Genomic DNA, 21,683 nt, shown 5'->3' with positions numbered 1-21,683 from the left:
TGTTGTATGCTTATGTGATCGTAGTTTCTATAGCACTGTCAATGAAGAGTGAGGTTTTCACATCATGCAGTTTAATTTTCCCATGCCTATTTCAGCAACAGACTTGCTTAAAAGTAATCCCCACCCCGAAAGAATATCCGTTTCTTAATTGTGCCAGAGGATAGAGGGAGCTCGGTAAAGCTGCATGGCTCTGGGGGTGCTGCGTTTCGAACGCCCGGGGAACGTAATAAGGTAGGTGCTCCATGTGGAGGTCCCCTGCTTCACTCTTTGTTTCTGCGTTCAAAGTGTTAAGTTTGTAGTACTTCTTTCCCTGCAAACACAAGGTTTGAGTTTATAAGGTGTGTAGATGCATCCACCCCTGTCGAAGCAAACAGAAACTGGACATAAGGTGCAGGAGATTTATCGTCTTGTAAGATTGAACTGTTCAAATTTTGCTTAGGTCACAAGTGAATTTGAACTCAAGTTTCTGGGGCATTAGAAAATTATACTTCAGAGTACAGGAGAATGCAGAACACCTGTTACAGCACTGGTGAAATTCTGTGAATTTCACAAGCCTGGTACAAACACAAGAAATCCTTTAAATCTCTATACATTGTGCTATTGTAACCTTTATTTAACCTTTCGCGCTTTCTTCATTAATTCTTCCTCTCTATTATTTACAGAAGATCTGAAACAGTAAGCCTACAGCATTTTTCAGAATCGTAGGGTTATTTAACAGTTCTTTTGCCAAAGTTGCTTATTTTTGGTTAAAAGGTGGTCTCTGGATTTGAATTTAAATGTTTGAAAATAAAACTTTAGGATTAAAGGCTAATTTCTGTACAATGTATATACAAGAAAGGTCTACTTTTTTGTTCTGCTCTTATGAGCTATTCCATATAACATTTTGTGATGCAGAGATATGGATACTTTTGGTACCAAAAGACACTACTGTTTTTCTCTGAACGTTTGTGTGTTAAATATTAAAATGTCGAGAGGTCTTCAGTTATGGGATAGATTATATCTTTCTATCTTCAGGACTTCCCCCCCCCCCCCATGTGTTTTGTTAAAGTTTTACCAATCACATCTTAGTTAAAGTGAAAAGAGCGTTTATGTAAAAAATAAGTTTGGGGACATATCAAAATACTGTTGCAATTTGCTAATTCAGAATATGAAAAAATGTTCTATTCCTGCTAAGGTTGTTTCCAGGGGGAGGTTTGCCCCGGCCAGTGGCGAGTTGAGGTTGGAGCAGATCTGCCCTCTCCTTTGAGCGCTAGCAGAGGGATGTCTGTGTCTGTCTGTCTATCTCATCCTGGCATTATAGGGTGCTCTTCCTAAAGTTGTGCGTGCTGCTCAGGTAAGCCATGTGGCTTCCAAGGGAAGTTTTTAAGCTTTTATAGAAAGGCCTCTGGCATTGAAGTAATGTAAACACTGAAGTGCGTTTACAAAAGCTACCTCGTGTAGATCTTTGCTATTAGCCTGCGTTGCTGTAGGTCTATAAAGGCATAGAGAACCTGGTGTCCTCTGTAAGCTGAGGTAGATTGCCAGTAGCGTTTTAAGACGATCTTTCGTGTGTAGAAGAAAGTAGAGGAATGTGTCTTTGTTTCTATCAAAGTAGAAGTTTAATTAGCAAAGTGTTTTCCATGTTTGACAGCCTACTAAAACCAAGGTGTCTTCATGCGGTTACTAAATCTGCATCTTGTGTGATGTTTATATTGTGCCTGTGTCTAGGCTAAAAAAATCCGCATTATAAAGGGGAGAGGAAAACAGGAATAACTATCAGTTCTCCTCCAATGAGCTGTCTTAGCTAGCTTTTCTCACCTTAGCTAGCTGTTCTTACAAAGCTGTTCTGGCAGCAAGACAGGTGATGTCTGTGATATGCTGTGGATTAGAATATGATCTTCCTTGTTGGTTAAAGCCTGTGGGAAAACTCAATATAACTTCCCAAAGTCTCTGTCAATAAAGTATGCTCCCATGTGGCTTTAGGAGTATCAGCCCTCTGCTCTAGAGACTATTACTAATTGTTAACATCTGGTCCTGTATTAGAGTAATAAAAAAAATCTCCCACTTCTGGCAATTGAATTGAAGTAACCAAAGTCTCCTCTATGTCCTTGTCCTCTCAGAGTGAGCCTAAGTCTAGATGTAATACAGAAACTATGCTGTTGCTTTGGTCAGTGGGTCGTCCCCCCCACTGTGGTAGCTGAGGATTTTGAGGACAGAGTGTTGGTGGGTTTTTGTTTTTGTTTTTGTTTGTTTTTTTTTTTTTTTTAACTGCTGATGTTTTTTAGTAATATTGCAGTGGTATTTAAATCTCTTGTATGACTTTGTTCATTCCTCGTGACTGATTCCATCCTATGATGGGATCTAACTTTAAACTGAGTGGCTGACTGTTTTCTGCAGAATAGCCTCTCTGGGTTAAACAACCAACCAAAAAAAAAAACCTCTAAAGCCTGCCTTACGCAAAGGCAATCAGAAGGAATGCTAGAGGTTGTTTTGAATCCTTTGATTTGTCACTAAGTGTTAGTAAACTTCTGATTTGGATCAATACAAAGTTATTTCTTTGTGTATTAGACTGCATTTCTGAGCAGTTGTGCTTTTTCTGTTTGTATGTAGTGAGCACAGTGTCCAATGTTTTAGTTGCACACATCTTATTTGCACACGTCTTACTACAGCTAAATTTCTTCCATTATTCTTGGGCTTATGTTCTATTGAACTCCCCCAGATGTAAACATAGTCTCAGTGCTCACAGTTGTTATCCTAGCACAGAAGGAAGTGTGATCAATGTAGAAATATAAAGTTATTTTCAAATGATAGCTCTATCTTATGGGGAGTGGTCTAGCATAATAGGAACAAATGATTCGGACCACTATGTCGGAAGATGCTCAGTTTTAGAGGTCTGAAAATGGGAACTAGTGTCTCATTTATAGTGCTAAGTATTTGAAACTAGCTGAAACCTTAATCCTGTAGGCACAAGCTCTGGTCTAAAGATGAGGTGTCTATGTGTGTATGCCTAAGAAATAATTATTTACTTGCTCTGACCGTTTATACTTGATACTTTTGATGATTACCCTGCCAGCCAAGAAATGAAATTGCTAATGAGAAACAAAATGAAACGAAGAACAGAAAATACAAAGGCCGAGTCAGACTCTGAAAAAAGATACGTAGAGTACTGCTTGTGTGCCAATCGGAGGCTGTGCAGATTGTGCGTCAGAAAACTCCCTCTTGAAAACATGGTACTGAATATAAAATTACGTCATCTGTTATTGCATGGAATAACAGATGTTCTTGCGACCTGGGGAAAAAAAAATTTCCATTTTGGATTTTATTAAAAAAAAGTCAGGCGGTATTGCAGTCTTCCCCATTCAGTTGTAACAGGCTGTGCATAAAATCTGTATATATCAGCTGCAGTTGCTATGAATAACTGAATGTTTTACATCATTCGTCTCTATGTAATCATTTCTGAGATCACAGGATTTTCTGTGAAATGATTTTGATGGTTCAGAATTAATTTAAAGCATATACGCTATAGAGGAAAAGTAATCTGATCTTGTAACATACATTTGCAGGAGGAAAGATTAATATGATTAAAAAAAGACTTTGCCAGATGTTTTTCTTTCTGTTGACAGATCTCTTTTGCATGTGTATGTATTTTAAGGGAGTTAAACTTTATAAGAATTCTGTCTTAACTTCTGCCAAAGTCAATTCAGTGTCATTTCTAGTTAAAAGATGGTTTTTCTTGGGGTGTGTGTGTGTGTGTGTGTGTGTGTGTGTGTGTGTGTGTGTTGGCAAAAACATTACTAGCATGCCGTAGAGAATGATAGAGGTTTTTCTTTAGTTTTGTTTTGCGTTTCAAGACTACTTTTAATCCTGCAATGGCATTTTCCACAAACTATTGTGTCATGAAATAAGAGGCATCTTGACATGGGATCTTCTTCAGCTATCCTATGGTAACAAGAAACAAATCCTGTTCTGCTGAAAAACGTGAAAACAGTAACAAATTCTGGTGAAGTAAATACAAGTTTAACAAGTTATAAGGGGGAGAGGATTGTTCAGCTTTTGTTAGTGACATTCTGCAAGTGTAGTAGAAACTAGGTCAAAACAATGCAAAAGCAATCTTGTGTTTGAACAAAGTGAAATATATTTTTAAAAGAAAATGTATCTGGCTTCTCAAGGTAATGTTGTGGGGCAAATGGAAGAGTGGAATAAGGATCTGATTAGGTGTAATGTAAGAAATAGCGAACTGCTGTCACTGTTTGCCTCTGTAGCAGGCAGGTGTGCTCCTTTTCTCATGGTGCGGAGACCTGACCGATTTCAGGAAGCAGTGGGACGCTGTGCCCTGGGGAGCTGTCCGAATCGTGCCTGCTGCCTAGTGGCATCCCACATGAAGTTCTGTTTTTTTAAAAAAAGGGGGGGGCAGAAGACATTATTGAGTTCCTACTGTATTCTTCCATCTGCTTCCTGTTTCCCTTAAAGATCTGCCTTGATGCACAAAAAACCCTCCTCAAACCCACCTATATTTTAATTGCAAGCCACAGGACTATGGCTTGCATGCCTGTTGCGCTGTTCCAGCGTGCTGTGTCATTTCAGGGTTGTATGATGGGCAGAGGAAGGTTAATTCTTCAGCCTGTCTTTCAGGAGAGCAGCAGGAACACTGCATCGGTCTTGGCTCACTGCACCAATTTCCAGTTGTCTGTAATTGCATCCAGAAATGCTTGGGAAGCAGCACAGTCAATGAGGTGAGCGTAGGCTGTGTGCCTGCTGGCTTGTTCCCCTCAGCAGCTGGGCTGCAGCACCCTCAAATAACTGAAACTTAGCTGGCCTTCAAGAATAACACTCAGAAAAAAATTATTTCAGTAGATTAATGTAGAAATTACACAAAGGAAATGGTTGTTAGGAGGTCTGAAGAGGCTGCTGTTGTTGTGTGGGCTGTAACCAACTACAGCCGCAGAACTGCAGTAGGGCCCCCAGCTGCTCTTTGCAGCCTGGCAGCAGCTGGTGGCCCAAAGGCAGGGCGAGAGCGATGGCTTCACTTTGCTCCTTCTACCCCTCATTTCCATCAGCCACAACATTGTTAAAACTCAAAGCTCTCCTGTTTTATCCAAAACTGCATGCATAGCTAATCCTAAACAAGAAACACAAAGCAAACCCTGTTTTTGTTTTTTCTTAATTAGGGTATAAACCTTGGAGTTTAAATCAGCCAGACGTTGGACCTAGGCCTCATGATGTGCAAATTATCCTGGGTCTGCTTTTTAATCCACATTTGAAGATTTATAACTTCCTTAGCTGTATCTGATGTTGCATGGTTCTTTCTCCAGGAGTCAGCTAGGCAGGTCTTAGAAACTACCATAGAAATTCATATTCATGTGCCTTGTTTTAAACCTAGTTAGAACTACCACCTGAGATGATGCTGAGTTTGTCCTCTCCTGTAGAACAATCTAAACCAGTGAGTTTATATGTGAAGTTGCTCAGGAGATTACGGGGAGCCCTCCCAGATGTGGTTATACCTGGGAGTGATCTGTATTCATGGCTGTTTCCCGCAATGACTTTACTGAAGTATGGGCATTGCCCCGCTCAAGGAGAGAGGCGATTTTGTCCCCTCTAGGATGACTTGAGGAGTTAGCTCACTCTTTCTGATGTTCCCGCTATTAATCAGCGGGCTTTCTCATGAGAAACCAGCAGGATATTGCCTTGGTAAGGGTTCTGTCATGTGGGGCTACGCTAGGCACCAAATGCCTATGTTGCAGCACTTAACAGGCTTCTGAGAAGTTTCTGTAGCATGAATAGTGACAAACAGTGTGACTAAGGTTTCCAATTACGCTTTCATATTGTGTTTATATAGCAATCAGATTAAAAAATAGGCTTCAAACTCTGTTAGCTCATAAGTTGAGATAGATATTTGTCAAAAATTTGCTTCCAAGTGTAAGCAATAACTATTTTAAATGCATATGGGAACACAATTTCAAGTGCTCAAAATTCAGGATGTTTTGGAAGCTGGAAGTAAGCAACTGGTAGAAATAAAGTTTACCACTGTTACACGACTGCATACTTGAAGCATCTGGAACCTGAACTTGGTTTGGTTCTAGAAGGGATAAAAGCCAAAGGGTTTTGAAGTAGTTCTGGGAGGATAAAGCTGAAGTTTCAACTAGCATAGAGTGGCCTAAATTGTGTACTATACTAGGAATAACATTCTTTTTAAACTTGTAGTTAAACTTTTGGTGACTTTAGTAGGTTCACTTCTAACCTGTTAAATCCTGGCTTCCGCAGTTTTTCAGCGCTGAGCTACAAAGTTGTTGTTTGTCAGGTGTTTGTGGAATGATGCCACTCTGATGGCATTCCTACGGTGCTAATCACTGCATTGGATACCTCTGTCGCTGCTTCACTGAGTGATGGCTGGTGACATTTGGAGTACCATGAGTATTTCTTCTTTTTTATTTCTTCTGATTTTGTTTTTTTGCCTGTAGATTGCAGGAAAAGCTTCGAATTCACCTATCCAGAGGTTAGTGTTGTGTTTATTGTTTGTGTGGGGTTTTTTTTGTGGGTTTTTTTTTTGTGTGTGTTTTTTTTTTTGGGGGGGGGGGAACTGTCATTTCAAATATAGTCCTGCATTAAAAACAGCTTTATTCTGTTTTGAGACTAAATTTGTCTGTAGCTTCTGGTGAAAAGCCATCTGTTATTACAAATGTAGAGTTTCTTTCAAGGGTGTACTTATCACATTAGGAAAAAAGAATCACTGACTATTTCAAGTTAAGGTAAGCTCAATAATTGAGGTGAGGGTAATAAATCTATCTAGATCTAGTGTTCCTTTAATTTCTTTCATTAAGAAAATTATCTTTGTGAGAACAGAATAACTGACTTTCTAGTCAATGTGAAATATGTACAGTTCTTGAACTGGAGCAGCATTTTTTTCTTTAAAAAGCAGATTAAAGCTAGTAATCAGTCTTTAGAGTATTCAAAATGCATTAGTGATCATAAGTCATAAATTATGATGGGTTCTTTCTAGGTGTCCCACAACTGCTGCCATCATTGTATAATCTATTCTAAATAAATGCATATAATTCCAGTATTCAGACCGTCTAAAATACTTCTGAATTCTTTAAAAAATTATAATGATGGTAATATATAGGCACTGAGTAGTCTTTTTTTGCCACATGTTCTTAGCTTATTTTTAGGAGATGCATTTTTATTTTGATAAAATAGTCAGGCTTTCATATATATTAAATATTCTAAATGTGCCACAGGCTTGGTAGTGGTGCCTTTTATGAGTGCAGTTAATAAATCCACATAAGCTACTTCTATAAGGCAGATTTAAAAAAACATATTCCAAGTTTGGTTTTTCATGTACAGAGGCCTACTGTTAGATGTTCTGGTATTATTTAAGAATGGCCCATCTGTGGTACTTACACATTTAGACATCTTCAAATTGCTTTAAGATTTTCTTCTTTTCCAGCCCTCACGTTACTCCCAGGCAATGTCAGTAAATCTATCTTGGGCAGACAGATACTCAGGCCAGCCTAACAGCTGTCATAGCTCCTTCTCTTCCTTAGAGCCCATATACCTTAATTTAGATTCTAAAGGTTTTCTCCTAGTTATTTTTCTTAGAATATGGCTTCCATTTTGAACACAAAAGCCTGTTTTGTTAATTATTAAGTTTACACAAGCAAATATCAAAGTCATGTGAATGTGTATTCTCCCAGGCTAAGGTTGTGCTAAGCCACTCTGTGTACTACACAGCTTTTAGGATGCCCAACTTGAAATTGTTGAGAAGAAACAATAGCTTAAAAATGTTAATTAGCTGCAATTCACTGGTCAGATGTTCTGAGATTTTTTTTTTTCCTTTTTGGTTGCAGCTAAGCACCTGTGCATCACCAAGGGAAGGATAAATGCAGAGTTTGTCAAATTGGTATGCTTACATTCTTACTGGCACTGCAAAGTTTGGTAACAAACCCATAAGATTTCTTCTTAAAGAAAAACCCACTAGGAATATGTGGCTTTCTGACTACCAGTATGTGTTTATTTGAGTCTGTTTTTTGGTGTCTTTTAATCCAGGTTCTAGATCTGTTTAATTTAGAGAAATGAGTTTGGACTTTATAAAACTCCAGTGAAGCAAGCTGGATTGAGAGATGCATCTGGTTTTTTAGAGGTCAGGATGATGACACTAAAGAAAGATTAAGACACTATGTGGATTCTTCTGTAAGCTCAGGGAGATTGGTTGCTCTCTGGATACAGTTATGATGTAGCTAGTGCATTTACTGGGGGAGGAAGGGTATATCAGTTTAAAACAAGCCAGCATGGGTTCTGCTGCGAGGGTCGTGAAGTCAGCATAGGCAAGGTTATGCCCTTAATATTAATTCAGTTATTTGCAACTTTTTTAGCACTTGCAGCATGAGTTCCTGCTACTAGGACTTCTTGAAGTTTTCCCTGCAGGTGCTACGTTGGCTTCTTAACTTCTCCAGAGTTCCTATGTTGATATCTAGCTCAAGTATTTAAAGTATCTTGATCTTTGAAGCCGGAATATCTTTGCACGGCTTCCAGTTTCCAGAGTCCATTCATACCTGTGAAGGTTTAATGTTTAAGTTGTTGATGAACTCTGTCTCTTGTTCTTTGTGTTATATTACCTATACTTCTTACCTATATTACATGTTACCTATATTGCCTAAGTGAAAGCATTCTGTAGCGTGGACCTGTCCTTGTATAGTTCTAAAATTTGATCATAACCTTATGAACTTCCAGGTTATTTTCAGTTGTTCTTATACTAATGTGAAAAAACACTGGTAGCTGATGTGTTTCTTGCTTCCTTTGCCCCATGTACTGCAAGTATGATATTTAGCTAAATAATTTCATCTGTGTATTTTCTGTAAGCTCCTTGTGTTCATACTTTGATAAATATTTCCAGCAGATTTTACTGAAACCCACATAATCATGAAAGTAGTTTCTTTAAACAAAGCTACCTGGGTTCTTCTTTGGAGGAATATCCAAACTCTGGGAATTCAGGAATAGAATAATAATAAAAGGAGTACCTAAACTTTAACGCCTTTTTTGTAGCAGTGTTCTTTGTTATGAGAGGTTTTGTGTTATTATGAAGACTTTATGTTGTTCGTCACTTCTAGCATGTCTTAAAATTATGAGCCGAGCTGAATAGTTGGGCAGTGCTAAATGTATATTACTGAGTATTGTAGATACTTTTTTTTTTTTTTTTTTTTTTTTTTTTTTTAACGTTAACAAGAATTTATGGGGTCTTTGAGGCAAAGCTGTTTGGGGTTTCTAGGTCCCTCAAGAATGGTTAACCCATGAAGATCTTTAAACTTAAAATAACTTAATAAAAAACTTAAATAGCATATGCCTTCTTGATAAATCTTGCCCTTTTTGTTCCTATGAGCAATTTTTAAGTTTCGTAAAAGCAACATTTCTTACTAAAGGTAAATCTCAGAGCATATTAGAAGACTGCATTGGCAGAGTAGGTTAGCGATTTTTATTTATATATTTGTGGATCATGGTACTTTACGAAAGGCCATTTACAAATTAAATAAAACTCTCCCCCCACCCACCCCAAAGTTTTTTTTTTTTTTTTTTTTTTTTTTTTTGAGATTTAAAACTTCTTTTCTGATGTTTGGTAGAGAATGGGATGCAGTCGATTTAAAGGGAGGGGAAAGGCTACCTCATGTATTTTATAGTTTGAGTCTGACTATAAAACAAAATGCTTATACATAAATCAGGCTTTCTGCTCTTGATTATTGTGAGCAGCGATGCAGGGACCAATTCTAATAGAATTTGCAGAGAAGAAGTCAATTGAGTCTCGACAGAGGTCACATAGGATCCGTAAACTCCAATGGGGCTGTTATCAGAGATGTAACTATATGCAATGGAGCATAACAGAGCTAACACCTTTTACTTACTGACTCTTGATTGAACAATTAATTTGACGGTGGTCACCATGCACTTTGCCCTATCAGATAGGCTTGATAGTACAAACAATCTTACAAGACATTTATAATGTTCAAGGTGATTTTAAGTTCACAAGTAATTCTTCAGAAAAGCTTGTAAGGTATTGATTACTGAAAAGTTCCCTTTAATTTTGCTTTCTAGGATGTAGTTTGTAGTCAACATGTTTGTTCTTAATGCTGTTTTATTAAAAAAAAAAAATAAAAAAACCCAAAAGTTATTTGTTTTCGGAATGCCATTTTGAATCTTTGTTTTAATTGATCAGCTAGACTGCTGCTAAATGGCCCTTAGAGAAAGGAGGAAAAATTTCTGTCAAGAAATAGGAAGTTCATACGCATGTCAAGTTGGCTTTTTTCTTTTTTTTCTTTTTTTTTTTTTTTTTTTTTTAATTGATTACTGGCTCATTTTCAGTAAAGAGCAAAAAAAAATTCTGGTTATAATAATCAGGTACAGCATTAACTAGTATCTCTTGAAAAAATTCTTAAAACTATAATTATGTCATATTCCCTTTTTGCTATAAGGATTCTTACTGCATTCATGTTCCAATCACAGAAGTATAATCATCTGCACCTATTAGCTGCAACCATAGAGTCAAGAGCAATAGCCCCAAAATAAACTGGCAAGTATTTTTAAGTCTGTAGAGCATAACTCGTGCAACACACACACTCTAAACTTACAAGAGTGATGATAATGTGTCTCATCTCATTCAGTGTTTTGGTTTTGAGCTAATGTTAATCTTGCCCATCTCATCTTTAGATGGGTAAGGAGGCAAGAAAACAAACTGCACCATCTTCAACTACTATTTTAACAGATTGCCTTTTAAATTGTTCTTGTATCTTTTATACGTATAAGGAATTTTTGGCCAAGTTGGATGGTTGGATGATAAATATTTGAGAGATCCTGGTAGACCTATACATTAAAATATTGAATATTGAAAAAAAAAGACAAAATAACTAGTCACTTTCACACCTGTATATAAATTCCAATAATCATTTCTCTTCTCTTTGGAGTAGGAATATAATTATTCTGAGACAGTTCTTAGGTAGCACCTGGGTACTTAATTTAGTTGCATTCAAAGCTCAGTTTAGTTGCAAACCATTCCTTTGCTCCAAAAGATAATCGTGTCTTTTTTCTGACAAAAGCTTGGGCTTTATCACCTGTAGTTCTTTGACTCATCATCAGCTTTATGAAAAAGAAATCTGTACAGAAATTTGAAGGAAGACAATCAAGGTGAAACCAAACCTCTGCAGAGTAAAAATGGACCAGCAGGATGACCTGTTTCACAGCTGAATCCTGTGCCTTGAAGGGACCCTGCTTCTATACGCCGAGGGGTGTGTGAGCGTGTAGGTGTTGCCGTGCCCCGTGCGCAGCCTTGCTGGCTGCCTGCCAGATCCCTCCGCTTTCCGCTGCCGGGGCGTCTCGCAGCCCGGCTGCCTTGTGGCAGTTTGCTTGCCTGCACTTGGCCACCTCCCCTCCTGCTCTTTGATGCCCACCGCTACTGAAGTGGTATCACCAGGCTTGATGACAAACACATCATTGAAATGGCTGGGAAAGAGTAAAAATCACCTTTGCAGCTGCCAGAGTTGTTTGAAGAGATGTGTTGTGGTTTTCCCCCTCTGCCCCCACCAATTTTAAGCTATCGCAGTGGCCATGCATCTGAAGGATAAAGGGATGAGACATAGCAAAACAGAGAGAGAGAAATCCGTGGCATTATCTTTCTTGCTTTCCTCCTTTGAAACAAGTTTGGGAAGCTGCCCGCTTCCCAAAGAGGCTTAAAAATCTGTTCCTGGCCTCGGACTGAGGCTTGTGGACCTTGAAGCAAAGGCAGTAGAAGCTCCGGCTTCCAGCTTTGGCGTGACAAGTCAGCGGGTTACTGCTGGCAGTAACCTGCCGAGAGTTGCCCCGTGTCAAGTGCAGCGATAGGGAGTGGATGGACGACAGCAGTGGCGAGCAAACCCGGGTAAGGGCCCCTGTGAGCCCCTGCCCGGGGTGAGTGAGGCTGGAGCGGCCCGGCCCCGTTGATCAGAGCAGAGGCTGCCCAGGCAAACCAGCAGCTCTGCACACGAGCTGTTGGTGAAGCCAGCCGGCCCTGGCCGCAGGGCTGGTTGTCCCTGTAAGGCCGCTCTGCGTGCACCAGCAAGTTTGTTTAAAGCAAGTGTGGGTGTTGGTTCCTTTGTTGTGCTGCAGTTCTCAGCGCAGGGTTAATCAGGTTTATATTGACCTCCACTAGCTCTGCTCACATGAACGGTGTGAGCAGGGTAGGGTGCCCAATTTTATATAATAGGGAATCTGCATTTAGCAGTTCTAGTCTGGCTTACAATTTCCTGAGGGTAGAACAGATGTCATTTGAAAATGATCAGAAATGACTGTTCATCCTCTGTAATGTCAGACTATTTTTTCATACTGCTTTCTTTTTTTTCAGTGATTAAACTCATGCAAACTTGGGCTTTTCCAAGCTGAGTGAAGTATGAGCAGCTTTTTTTTTTTTTTTTCCTGCTTTTCATTAACTAAATAGTGCTGAAATATTCTGAAAAAGGTTAATCATGGATGGATTTTTTTTTTCTTTTCCCCTCTAGAAACTCATAAGCCCCCACTCCCCAACTTCATACGGTCATAATGAGGATTTCAAAAAAGAGAAACGAAAGAGGAAAATTATTCTTTAATAACGTCAGCACAATCATAGAACTGAATTCTGCTGCCATAAATAGTTTTCATTTTTCAAAATACACTATAGGACACTTTTTAGTGTTTTCCAGTAGTAGTATAATTTTGAAAAATATCTTAAAATACAATTTTCCTTTTCATTCCAGTAAGATTATACTTAGTCTTACTCTGCTAGTGTAACTTGCAGCCTATAGTATATTCTTAATAGCTTTCATGATTTGAGACTAAGCAAAAGGTTTTAAAAAACAAAATATTGAATTCTTGCCTGGCCATAGTTGTTACCGTTTGATGCAACATTTTTCTGCATCTTTCCACCTTGGTGTGTAATAGTTGACATTGATGGCTTCTGGATTGTTTTAAGTAATTTTATAGAAATGGAATAATGTGTAAATAGCAGATTTATGTGCTACAATTATCTGTCCCTGTGATCTTTAACAATGTAATAGCAGGTTACAGTTTATGATCATTCTTCATCTGGCCACTAGATCAAGGTTATCTTTGACAACCCTTGCATTCAAACCTATAGACATAAGCAGTAGATATATAGTTCCTCTCTTCCATCTGGCTAGAGAGAAGAAAGAAATTTTACTCTGGATTAATTCTTGCTATTTGTGATAGCAAACAGTTGTACACAGACCAGAATTTATACTACCAAGGTAATCTGTTTCCATTTTCAGTAGCCTTTTATTATTCATTTTTCGTAAACCATTTGGAAGGGAATACGGGCTAACATTGATTACTCTATAATTAGTGCTCACAGGCAGTATAGTTGGAGCCATGTTGAAGGGGAAAATATATCAGCTGTGAAAAGCCACATGACTTGTGTAGAAGATGCTAAGTGCAAGCTCTAAAGTGTATTAAATTGCCATGTTTATCATCTACATAAATGGTACTGTCAGTTCTCCAACTGTTTTATGTGTAACTATTTCTGAAAGTGAGGCAGTAGCACCGGGCATTTTATTCATAACAGATTGAACATGAGGCAATTATCTGCAAGCCATTTGATTATAAAGCTTATTTCCCAAGTCAGGAAACTAGAAACAGGTATTTTGTAACAGATTGGGCAAGAGCTTTTTGAAATGACCACATCATTGGTGCAGATGCAGAATGGAGCATCTGTGCAACCTTCAGGCAGTCATTTATATACATTAGTGAAAGCAGTGGTCTTTGTGCGACTCCTATGGGGCGTGCAAACACAACTCGACTGTTATTTTGATAGAAAATTTTCTTGCCAAATTTTATTAAAGTACTTTATGAGATAATGTGCAAATGAGATCAGATAAAATGCTTAAAAACCCTATTTGCAAGCCTGCTTTACTAATGTGGCTTTCGAGTATTATTGTTGGGTTAGTCTTCTATTAAGCTTTGAAACTTGTGGTTAGCTAGGTTTGTCTTCCTTTAAAGTGATTCCCTTTGTAGCACTAGAAGTAGTGCAGCTGCATCCTGTTAAGTGTCAGTGCCTGACAGAGCTCGGCAATAACATTAACCCGAGTCTGAGCTTGCTAAGCCTCGGCTGTAGGCATATGGAAGGATTTGGGGGCAGCAAGAGAAATTTGAGGGGCTCAGAATCATTCCTGAAGCTCTTGTGGAAGCTGGAGAGGCAGCACATCTCCTAGGCAAGGCACAGGCGTGTGTGCCGCAGTGTGTGTTTATTCCCGGATTCAGGCAATAAGCAGCGGTGGAAAGGCGGAGGGCTGTGGGTGCTGCTCCTGCTGGCCCGGGCAGCTCTCCTGTCTCTGCTTGCAGCTCATGCTATGAACACATCTGGACGGGTGGCCAGCCAGAATGGCCGTTCCTGTAAATCACTGCCCCCTTGGGTGTTTGGTTCTTTTTCAAAGGTCGCATGGGCGTCCTGTTCACTCTGCCTTACTCCTTGCGCTCTGCATGGGATTTCCACCTTGTTTCTTTTGTCTTTCATTCTCAGCTCTGTGTTTGTGCCTGTTCAAAGGAATACAAGTTGAAGTCGTGCTGTTACATTCGGTTCAGAAATGACACCAATGCTGCAATAGTCTGAAAAAATTCCAAGAATTCCTGACTCTGATCTGGTGCTTTTTTTGGTCTGACTTCGTATTTCATGTATTTTTCTTCTGGCGTTCACCTTTCTGTAGTTAGTTTGCTGCTAGGCGTCTCTAACACTGTGTTTTCTCTACCTTATACTTCACTGAAAACTATTGAGTCTTGTGAGATTAGCTTCCTGCACTTTAAAATCGCATTCAAGCAATTCACAGCATTATAAGGTTGAGGTTAAACTGAAGGTGTGATCTTCGTTGTGACTTTGCGCAAAGGATGAAATGGGTTTAACGGTAGTTCACTCAAATGTTTCCATATCAAATGTGCTTGCTTACAAGCAGGAAAGGGTGTCTATGGGTGTATGGTTCTTATATACATCTATATATCTATACACAAATGTAACCTTTCAAAGGCTTCTGGAGAGAATTGAGTTAATCGAGGAGACTTTACAAACTTGCTTGGAGGAATACTATTTTGAAAATAATATTTTGAAAATTTCCTCCCAACTAAAGAACTGAACTAGTGGTCTGAAGAGCAGCTGTAAAACAGCATGTGGCATTTGCAATTTAACTTTTAGAAAAAAATGGAGATTGTGTTTGGTATGGAGACTCTTGGAGCTACAACTCTTTTTTTCTTAATGTTTGTGCATGAACACATGCCTGTTATACTATAACAGTAATTATAGTGGGCTCTACTGAAAGAAATCTATAGTCTGGGTAAAGCAACTCTGAGAACTGGGTATCTGCCTACTTTGTAGTGAGAAAGACATTTGGTATTGCAGTATTTTACTGAGGGTACTTTCAGTAAAAGAATCAGAATCCATGGGATTCTTCTATATGTATTTTGGACAATGTTAGTTTTTTTCAGTCAAAACTGGACTTCTTCAAGGAAGGTAGCGCGAAGCGCACCTATGTTGGTGTTCTTACACTGTCGTGGGAACTGCAGTAAGGCCAGTTCAGTACAGTGTCCTGTTAATTTGATGGAGCTGTTGTTTTCGCGCTCTTGCCTTAGTTAAAGGGTCCAATTCCTGCTGAAGATGTAAATGACTCTTTGTATTCATTAGGGATCTGAGTGTGTCCTGATCAGGTCAGTGGGGGGGGGGGGGGGGGGGGGACAAAATTGTTGTTCCAGTGGTGGGTAAAAATGCTGTTGCTGAAAAAAGGGCTGCTGCAGACCTGCTACCAGGGGCTGAGCAGGAGGCTTAGCTGGAGAAAACGTGCCAAAGCGTAGGTACAGCGCTGAGGCTGCTGCAGCACAGCCTTGGTATGGCTGTAGCTCTGAAAGCTGAAACATTAAAATCTCATTAAAATTTCAATATTAGCCCATGATAGAAAGTATATGGTCAGAAAAGGTTGTTCTGTGGATCATTCTTATGAGTAGTTTCGAAGGGTCAGCATTTAAATGTTGGTATGGGGGGGGGTAAGCCATCTTAATGGTGGTCTCAGTTGAAGACAGCTTATGTTTCTTTATTCTGTGCAAAAATACATATACGTGTATTTTATACGTATATACTATATACATGTATATACATATGCATATATTTTCAGTTTCCCTTAAAAAGGCCTGCTCCCAAATGTGCCCCCTTGTTTTGAGAATATTTGAATACAGTACCAAATATGTATCTCAGTTTTAATTACAATCCGTATTTATCAGAGAGGGGGTTATAGATTTAGAGATTTGAGCAAAAGCAATTTCTAGAGGGTGAGAGTGAAGGGTACTCTCAGAAGCACACCAGGAAACTTTGAAGCATGCTGCTTTATAATGTAAGCATTGCTTGTCCACCAAGGCATTTTAGTGGTGGGACATACTTCTTCACTGGCTGTTTTTTGCAGTGCTGGGTTGAGAAGGGAGTGGATGCTTTTCCTCATAATATTTTTCTAATATGAGTTTTCATGCACAAGTCAAATAAAATTTTCCTGCTTTATGCAGTTTATCCCAGTAGTCATATTAATGCTTAGATAGCATAAAAAATATCTGAAACAAACCTGAAGTACAAGTATCAAGGGTAACAACACATCTTGTGGTGGTGTAGAATTACTGGAATACTTGCTTCTCACTTACCCCTGGCACAATCATTTTCCAGCTGAATTACTTAAACTTCTGGAAATAGTGTATATTAAAAATAAACTATGGTTGATTTGGTAACTGCAAATACTGAGGAAAATCAAATTGTGTTAGAACTTAATTTTTATAGACAGGTTTCTAGAAAGCAACCACTTATATAGAACTGAAAACAATAGAACAAGTGAAATTCATGTATACCTCTTTATTTAGATGTCCATTTGCTCAGTGCATGGAAACACTGACTTTGAAAAGAATAGGACTTGTAAGTGATCTGCTGCAAGGGGAGATAACAAAGAATTTCTTTCCTTCCTCTCCTTCCCTCCTTCCTCCAGAAATGATTGCAAATATATCAAAAAAAACCCACTTGATATGAAAATGGAGGTGTTGAGGTTGCATTTTGCTTCTGAGTTGGCACTACATTTGAACTGCTGTAATTAAGGATATGTCTGCCTTCTGCTTGTTAACATGAACTGATAGTGTCTTATCATTACGTACTTTAATGAGGATTTGTACAGTTAGAATTTATCTTCATAGTTTTATATCTTGAACATGAAGAAAGCGTTGATTTGTACAAACTTTCCAACCACTCAGTGATCATTGGAGGATACTGAGTGTGGAGTGAAATACAGAAGTCGACTACAGATGCTCCGTCTCTATTAACCTGTATAACCTTTCCTTTCCTTTTGCTATGATGGATAGAGGAATCTCTGCCGTGAACTCACAAGGGTGTCCTATATGGATGTTTCACCCTTTTTTAGACAGCCTTGCTAACTCACTTCAGTAGCTAAAGACCTACTTTTCAATGATATTTATGTAGCTTATTGAGTGGTAGATAATGGATCTGTGATAAACATTCATTAAGTTTTGTACACAGTAGGTTAATGCAAGCCTTTTGGCTTTGTGTTAAACAGCTAAATGTCCTCAGCTTCCTGACTATGTAACAAAGCATTACATTGCATAACCTTTATTTGAAAAAAAAAATGCTCTGTCTATATAGAGCAGATATATTTATTAGTTTGTTATAATGAGGGATTTAGGAAAACTTTGCATGCAGGGAAACCGTTTGTATTCCAGCTAGCCAGCACACTCCTGCTGTTGGTTTTCAAGCCTGTGAATTTCTTCTAGTTTTGCAGTGTTGGATGTAAAGGCAGTGTGTGATAGATCGGTGTGGTTAGTTACCACATTTCTTTCTTTTTTCTTCTTTTTCTTTTTTGTTCCCCCCCCCCCAATATCTCATTTTTAAATGTTTGTCATCAAAATGTGTATACAAAAGTACCTGCCTGCCCCCCCCTCCCCCCCCCCCCCAAAAATATTTTCTTCTTTGTTGTATGGAAAGAGACCTTGAAAATGTGAGCAGTGTCTACTTGAGCCAGTGTTCTCTTGTTGGGTCTTCAGAGAGTTTGGAAGAATCGGATTTTCAGGTGATGTACATGGATGTCAGTGTGACCTATGCTTCTTGATACTAAGTAATGACCTCTTCAGTAGCTCGGACAAGTATGATCTGCTCTGTTCCTCTATGCTTGCTCCTGTTACTGGATCCTACTGATGGCAACCTGGTGTCAACACTGGGGCTTTTCAGCAGCTCCTTGTTGTCACTGAAAAGAGTCAGTGATCCTGCTTGTGTTGGTAGCTGCTTACCAGTACGAATAAACAGTTTGAACTTGTTACACAGAGATAGATACATAAACACCTCACAAAACTGGTAGAGTTAACAACTGGATTTTCAGTGATGGTCTTGTTTAGACATAACATCTGATTATATTACACCCAAACTGCCTTTGAAGTTAGCCCTACTTGGGGAAGGTCGTCAGACTGGATGACTCCTCAAGGTTTCTTACAGCCTAAATGACTTGATGTTTCTATGACTTCCTATGTTTGTAAGCATGTAAGCGTTTCCCTCCAGTTGTACGCTGCTTTTATCCTGTGATTTCTTGGAAGCCCTGACAACTGTCCCTATGGAACTCATTAATTTGAACTGAAATTCTTAGATTTCTCCTGTTTTTAGGCTAATGTATCCCCCTCATTTTTCTTTTCTTCTGCCCTCCCAGTCCCTGAACCAAAGACACTCTTGCAGTTTTAGCTGACATGTTTATCAATAACTACTTCTATTCTTAAATTTGAAGGACAGACTACTTCCTGTCTATCACTCTATAGACAGCTTACTTATATGGGTCTAAAATGGTTTTCCATTAGTGCTGAACTTTTTGTAGAAAAGTTTCCTAATGAAGTTTTCTGTTTATTTTTTTGTCATGCAATGTGGACCTGACTGTGTGCCTGTGCTGCAGAATGACTGACTGGAGGGCAGTGCAGGTGCCTGAAGATTTAGACTTGCTAGCTTGAATACCAGTTTCATTCAGGACAAGGACCACAGCTCATAAACGCCCCCAATTTGCATCACCTAACCTCAACAGAGAGAGGCCTTTACAGTGCATTAGTGCACAGTCGGTCAACTGTGGTCTGACGTGAAACCTAGAGATGATGATTTTAATGTCAATACTAATTTACTTTTTCCTGTTTACAAGATAGCATTCTCTTGTGGAAGAAACTCACCCAACTGTGTAACTTGCTATTCTGTTACTGCCTTGATGCTGTGCTATCACAGTTGGTGAAAATTTTGTCACAGGCTTCTGTGGTACAGGATAGGTCCCTTGCTGAGTGGAGTTATGATACTGTACTATGTGCGATTTGTCTTCTGGACTTGGAATTCAGTGTTGGTGAAAGCACCAGTCCTCGTTCCTAGAAATGTATGGGGTTTTTTTCCTCCTTTCATTTACATAGCTAGGCCTTTTTGTCTAGTATTTTACCTGCTGCCATCCACTTGTGTAACAAATCTGTTTTCCACTTGAAAATGCTAATGTGCGAGTGTTGTAATGTGTGCATTCTAAGTATGCTTTCATAAACAGAGTTCTCCTCATTGTAGAACAGCTTTCACTCTAAATCGAACAAGTATGTGGGCACTTAATTGGTTTCTTCAAGTCACAGTGTGAGAGTTGTCCTGTTTGTTAGTAATTACTGAAAATGAGTAAATTCTAACAACTTGAAGAGGTCTAAGACTGAGCAACTCCTCTGTAAAAACACAAATCCAGTACAGAAGTGGAATTCAGCTGCTTTTTGGTTTGTGTCCTTAAAAGAATTCCAGTTAAACATTATATGAATGTAGGACACTTTATCCTGCCAGTTTTTCTGTTTGCAATTAGTTTGGTGTATGCTTAATGTGATTTTAATACTTCACAAATTAATGTAATAATGCACTACGTTTGAGACTTCTTTTCTTGCCAGCATCCTAAAATGCTTGCACTTGACTTCTTACATTTTCTTTTCAAAGTCAGTGTTGCTGTGTAAATAAATGCATCTTTGGCCTTGTAAATGTGTTAATAAATTGGTAATCCCTTATCTGTTTTTATCCTTAGCTAAGGCTCTGATTTGAGAGTCATTCTTAAGATGTATTTTACAGAGGCCAAGCTTCAAAATGTTTTCTTTTTTTTTTTCCTCCACATACAACTTTCTCATATATGATAGTATTTTTAAGTATATTATCTCTTCCCTCTAAAATAGAGCCCTGACATGTCCTTTTACTGTCCTGAAACAATTATCTTGGCAGTGACTAGCTTATGTTAATGTGTTTGGTATTTTCCTAGGGTATATGCTTTGCTTTGCTTTGGGGTTATGTGTTTATATATATTTAATTTTAGCAGATGACTGCATATTTATTTATTTTGGCAGTATCATTAATTGTTCAGAAGACTTTTATCCCCCAATCCTTTAGTTTTTCAGGCAAACTTAGAACATGTGTTTGCAATTCTGTCTTGAAGATTGCCAACATAAATTAGTCTTGCAAGCTCTGTTCATATTTTAGCTTAAAATGTTCAGACATTTTCAAAGTTCAAGAATTTTACAAGAACGATCAATACCAAACATGCACTAATCAGGATTCCCACCTGAGAGATCGTTTAAAGCAAACAAACAAACAAAAAACCAAAAAAAAAAAAAAACCTTGCAAATCCAAGCCTTACAGTTTCCCAGTCAGACAGGTTAAGGGATTTCTGCTGCCCCTTGTTGGGTGAAACACAGCTGCTGTTCATGTCAGTCGCAGTTTAGGATGGGGAGTGTCGAAAATTGATTAAAAAATGGGGGCTTGATCCACTAACGCTTGCGCTGTCATGCCTCTTTTGGGGTGTGTGTGCGCAATCCTATGATTTTTTTTTTTTAGTAATAATTATTACTTTAATGAATGCAATGGTCAGAGCCTTGATTTTTCTATATCCCACGGAAGGGCTCATCTTCAGCAATGCAGTGACCTACTGTGATGCTGGGAACTTCTTATCAAATCTGATGGAAAAAGTGACTTTATATGAGTCATTAAAACATGGTTCTGAATCGGCAAATTATTCTGTCGGTGTCTTATGTATGTCTTAGGTCTACCCAATTTAAAGTGGCTTAGTTTGGAAAATCTGGCACGATCACAGCACAAAATGTGGCATAAATGACAGCTTTTCAGTTTTTATGGAAGTTTTTCTGTAATGTGGAAAAATTTCTACAAAATCCAAGTTTACTGATGAGATGTTAACCAAAGTTTGATTACGTGTTATGTAACTACCAAGTATTTCATCAGTGTTCAGCAATACTGGAGCAGAGCAGAGAGGATGCCACTATGAAGGGAGCTACTCAGCTTCCCAGTTTGCTTTTTAGGACAGCTTAAATACCTATATAATAGCAGACTGTAAATTTTATCTGCTGTTAAGAAACAGAATTATTTGTAAGAATGGAACTTAATTGGAATATGTATTTTTCTAATTGGCAGTCCTGAATAAATATACTTTCTTTCAACATAACATATTCAATATGGGAGCCATCAAACCAGTAGAAAATGCACTACATCTTATATTTTGAAGTATAACTTGCTTTTAATCTAATCAAATAACCCAAAACAATATAGGTTGTCTAGAGGTTTAATTTCTGGTTTGAAATCTGATTGGTTCCTTGGCTGATGGGAATTTTGTTCCATGGTCTGAAGCCAGCCCTCAAGAAAT

The 21,683-nt window shown here is 38.6% G+C and overlaps 1 protein-coding gene across 4 annotated transcripts in view; it reads left to right on the top strand.

The window, feature by feature from the left end:
• The window catches only part of SMYD3 (SET and MYND domain containing 3), a 429,715-nt gene that overhangs the window by 15,495 nt on the left and 392,537 nt on the right, over positions 1-21,683 (top strand). For 2 of the 4 annotated variants that reach the window (XM_064509419.1, XM_064509418.1), the window contains exon 1: positions 99-231. The exons of the other annotated variants lie outside the window; for them this stretch is intronic. In XM_064509419.1, the coding sequence (XP_064365489.1) occupies positions 185-231 (47 nt within the window). In that variant the 5' untranslated portion in view covers positions 99-184. Of the gene's footprint in view, positions 1-98; positions 232-21,683 lie in introns of those variants that run through there. 4 annotated transcript variants of the gene reach the window in all.

Source organism: Dromaius novaehollandiae, chromosome 3, assembly GCF_036370855.1.
Source record: "Dromaius novaehollandiae isolate bDroNov1 chromosome 3, bDroNov1.hap1, whole genome shotgun sequence".
NCBI lineage: Eukaryota > Metazoa > Chordata > Aves > Casuariiformes > Dromaiidae > Dromaius > Dromaius novaehollandiae.
This window is presented reverse-complemented; position numbering and strand designations above follow the sequence as displayed.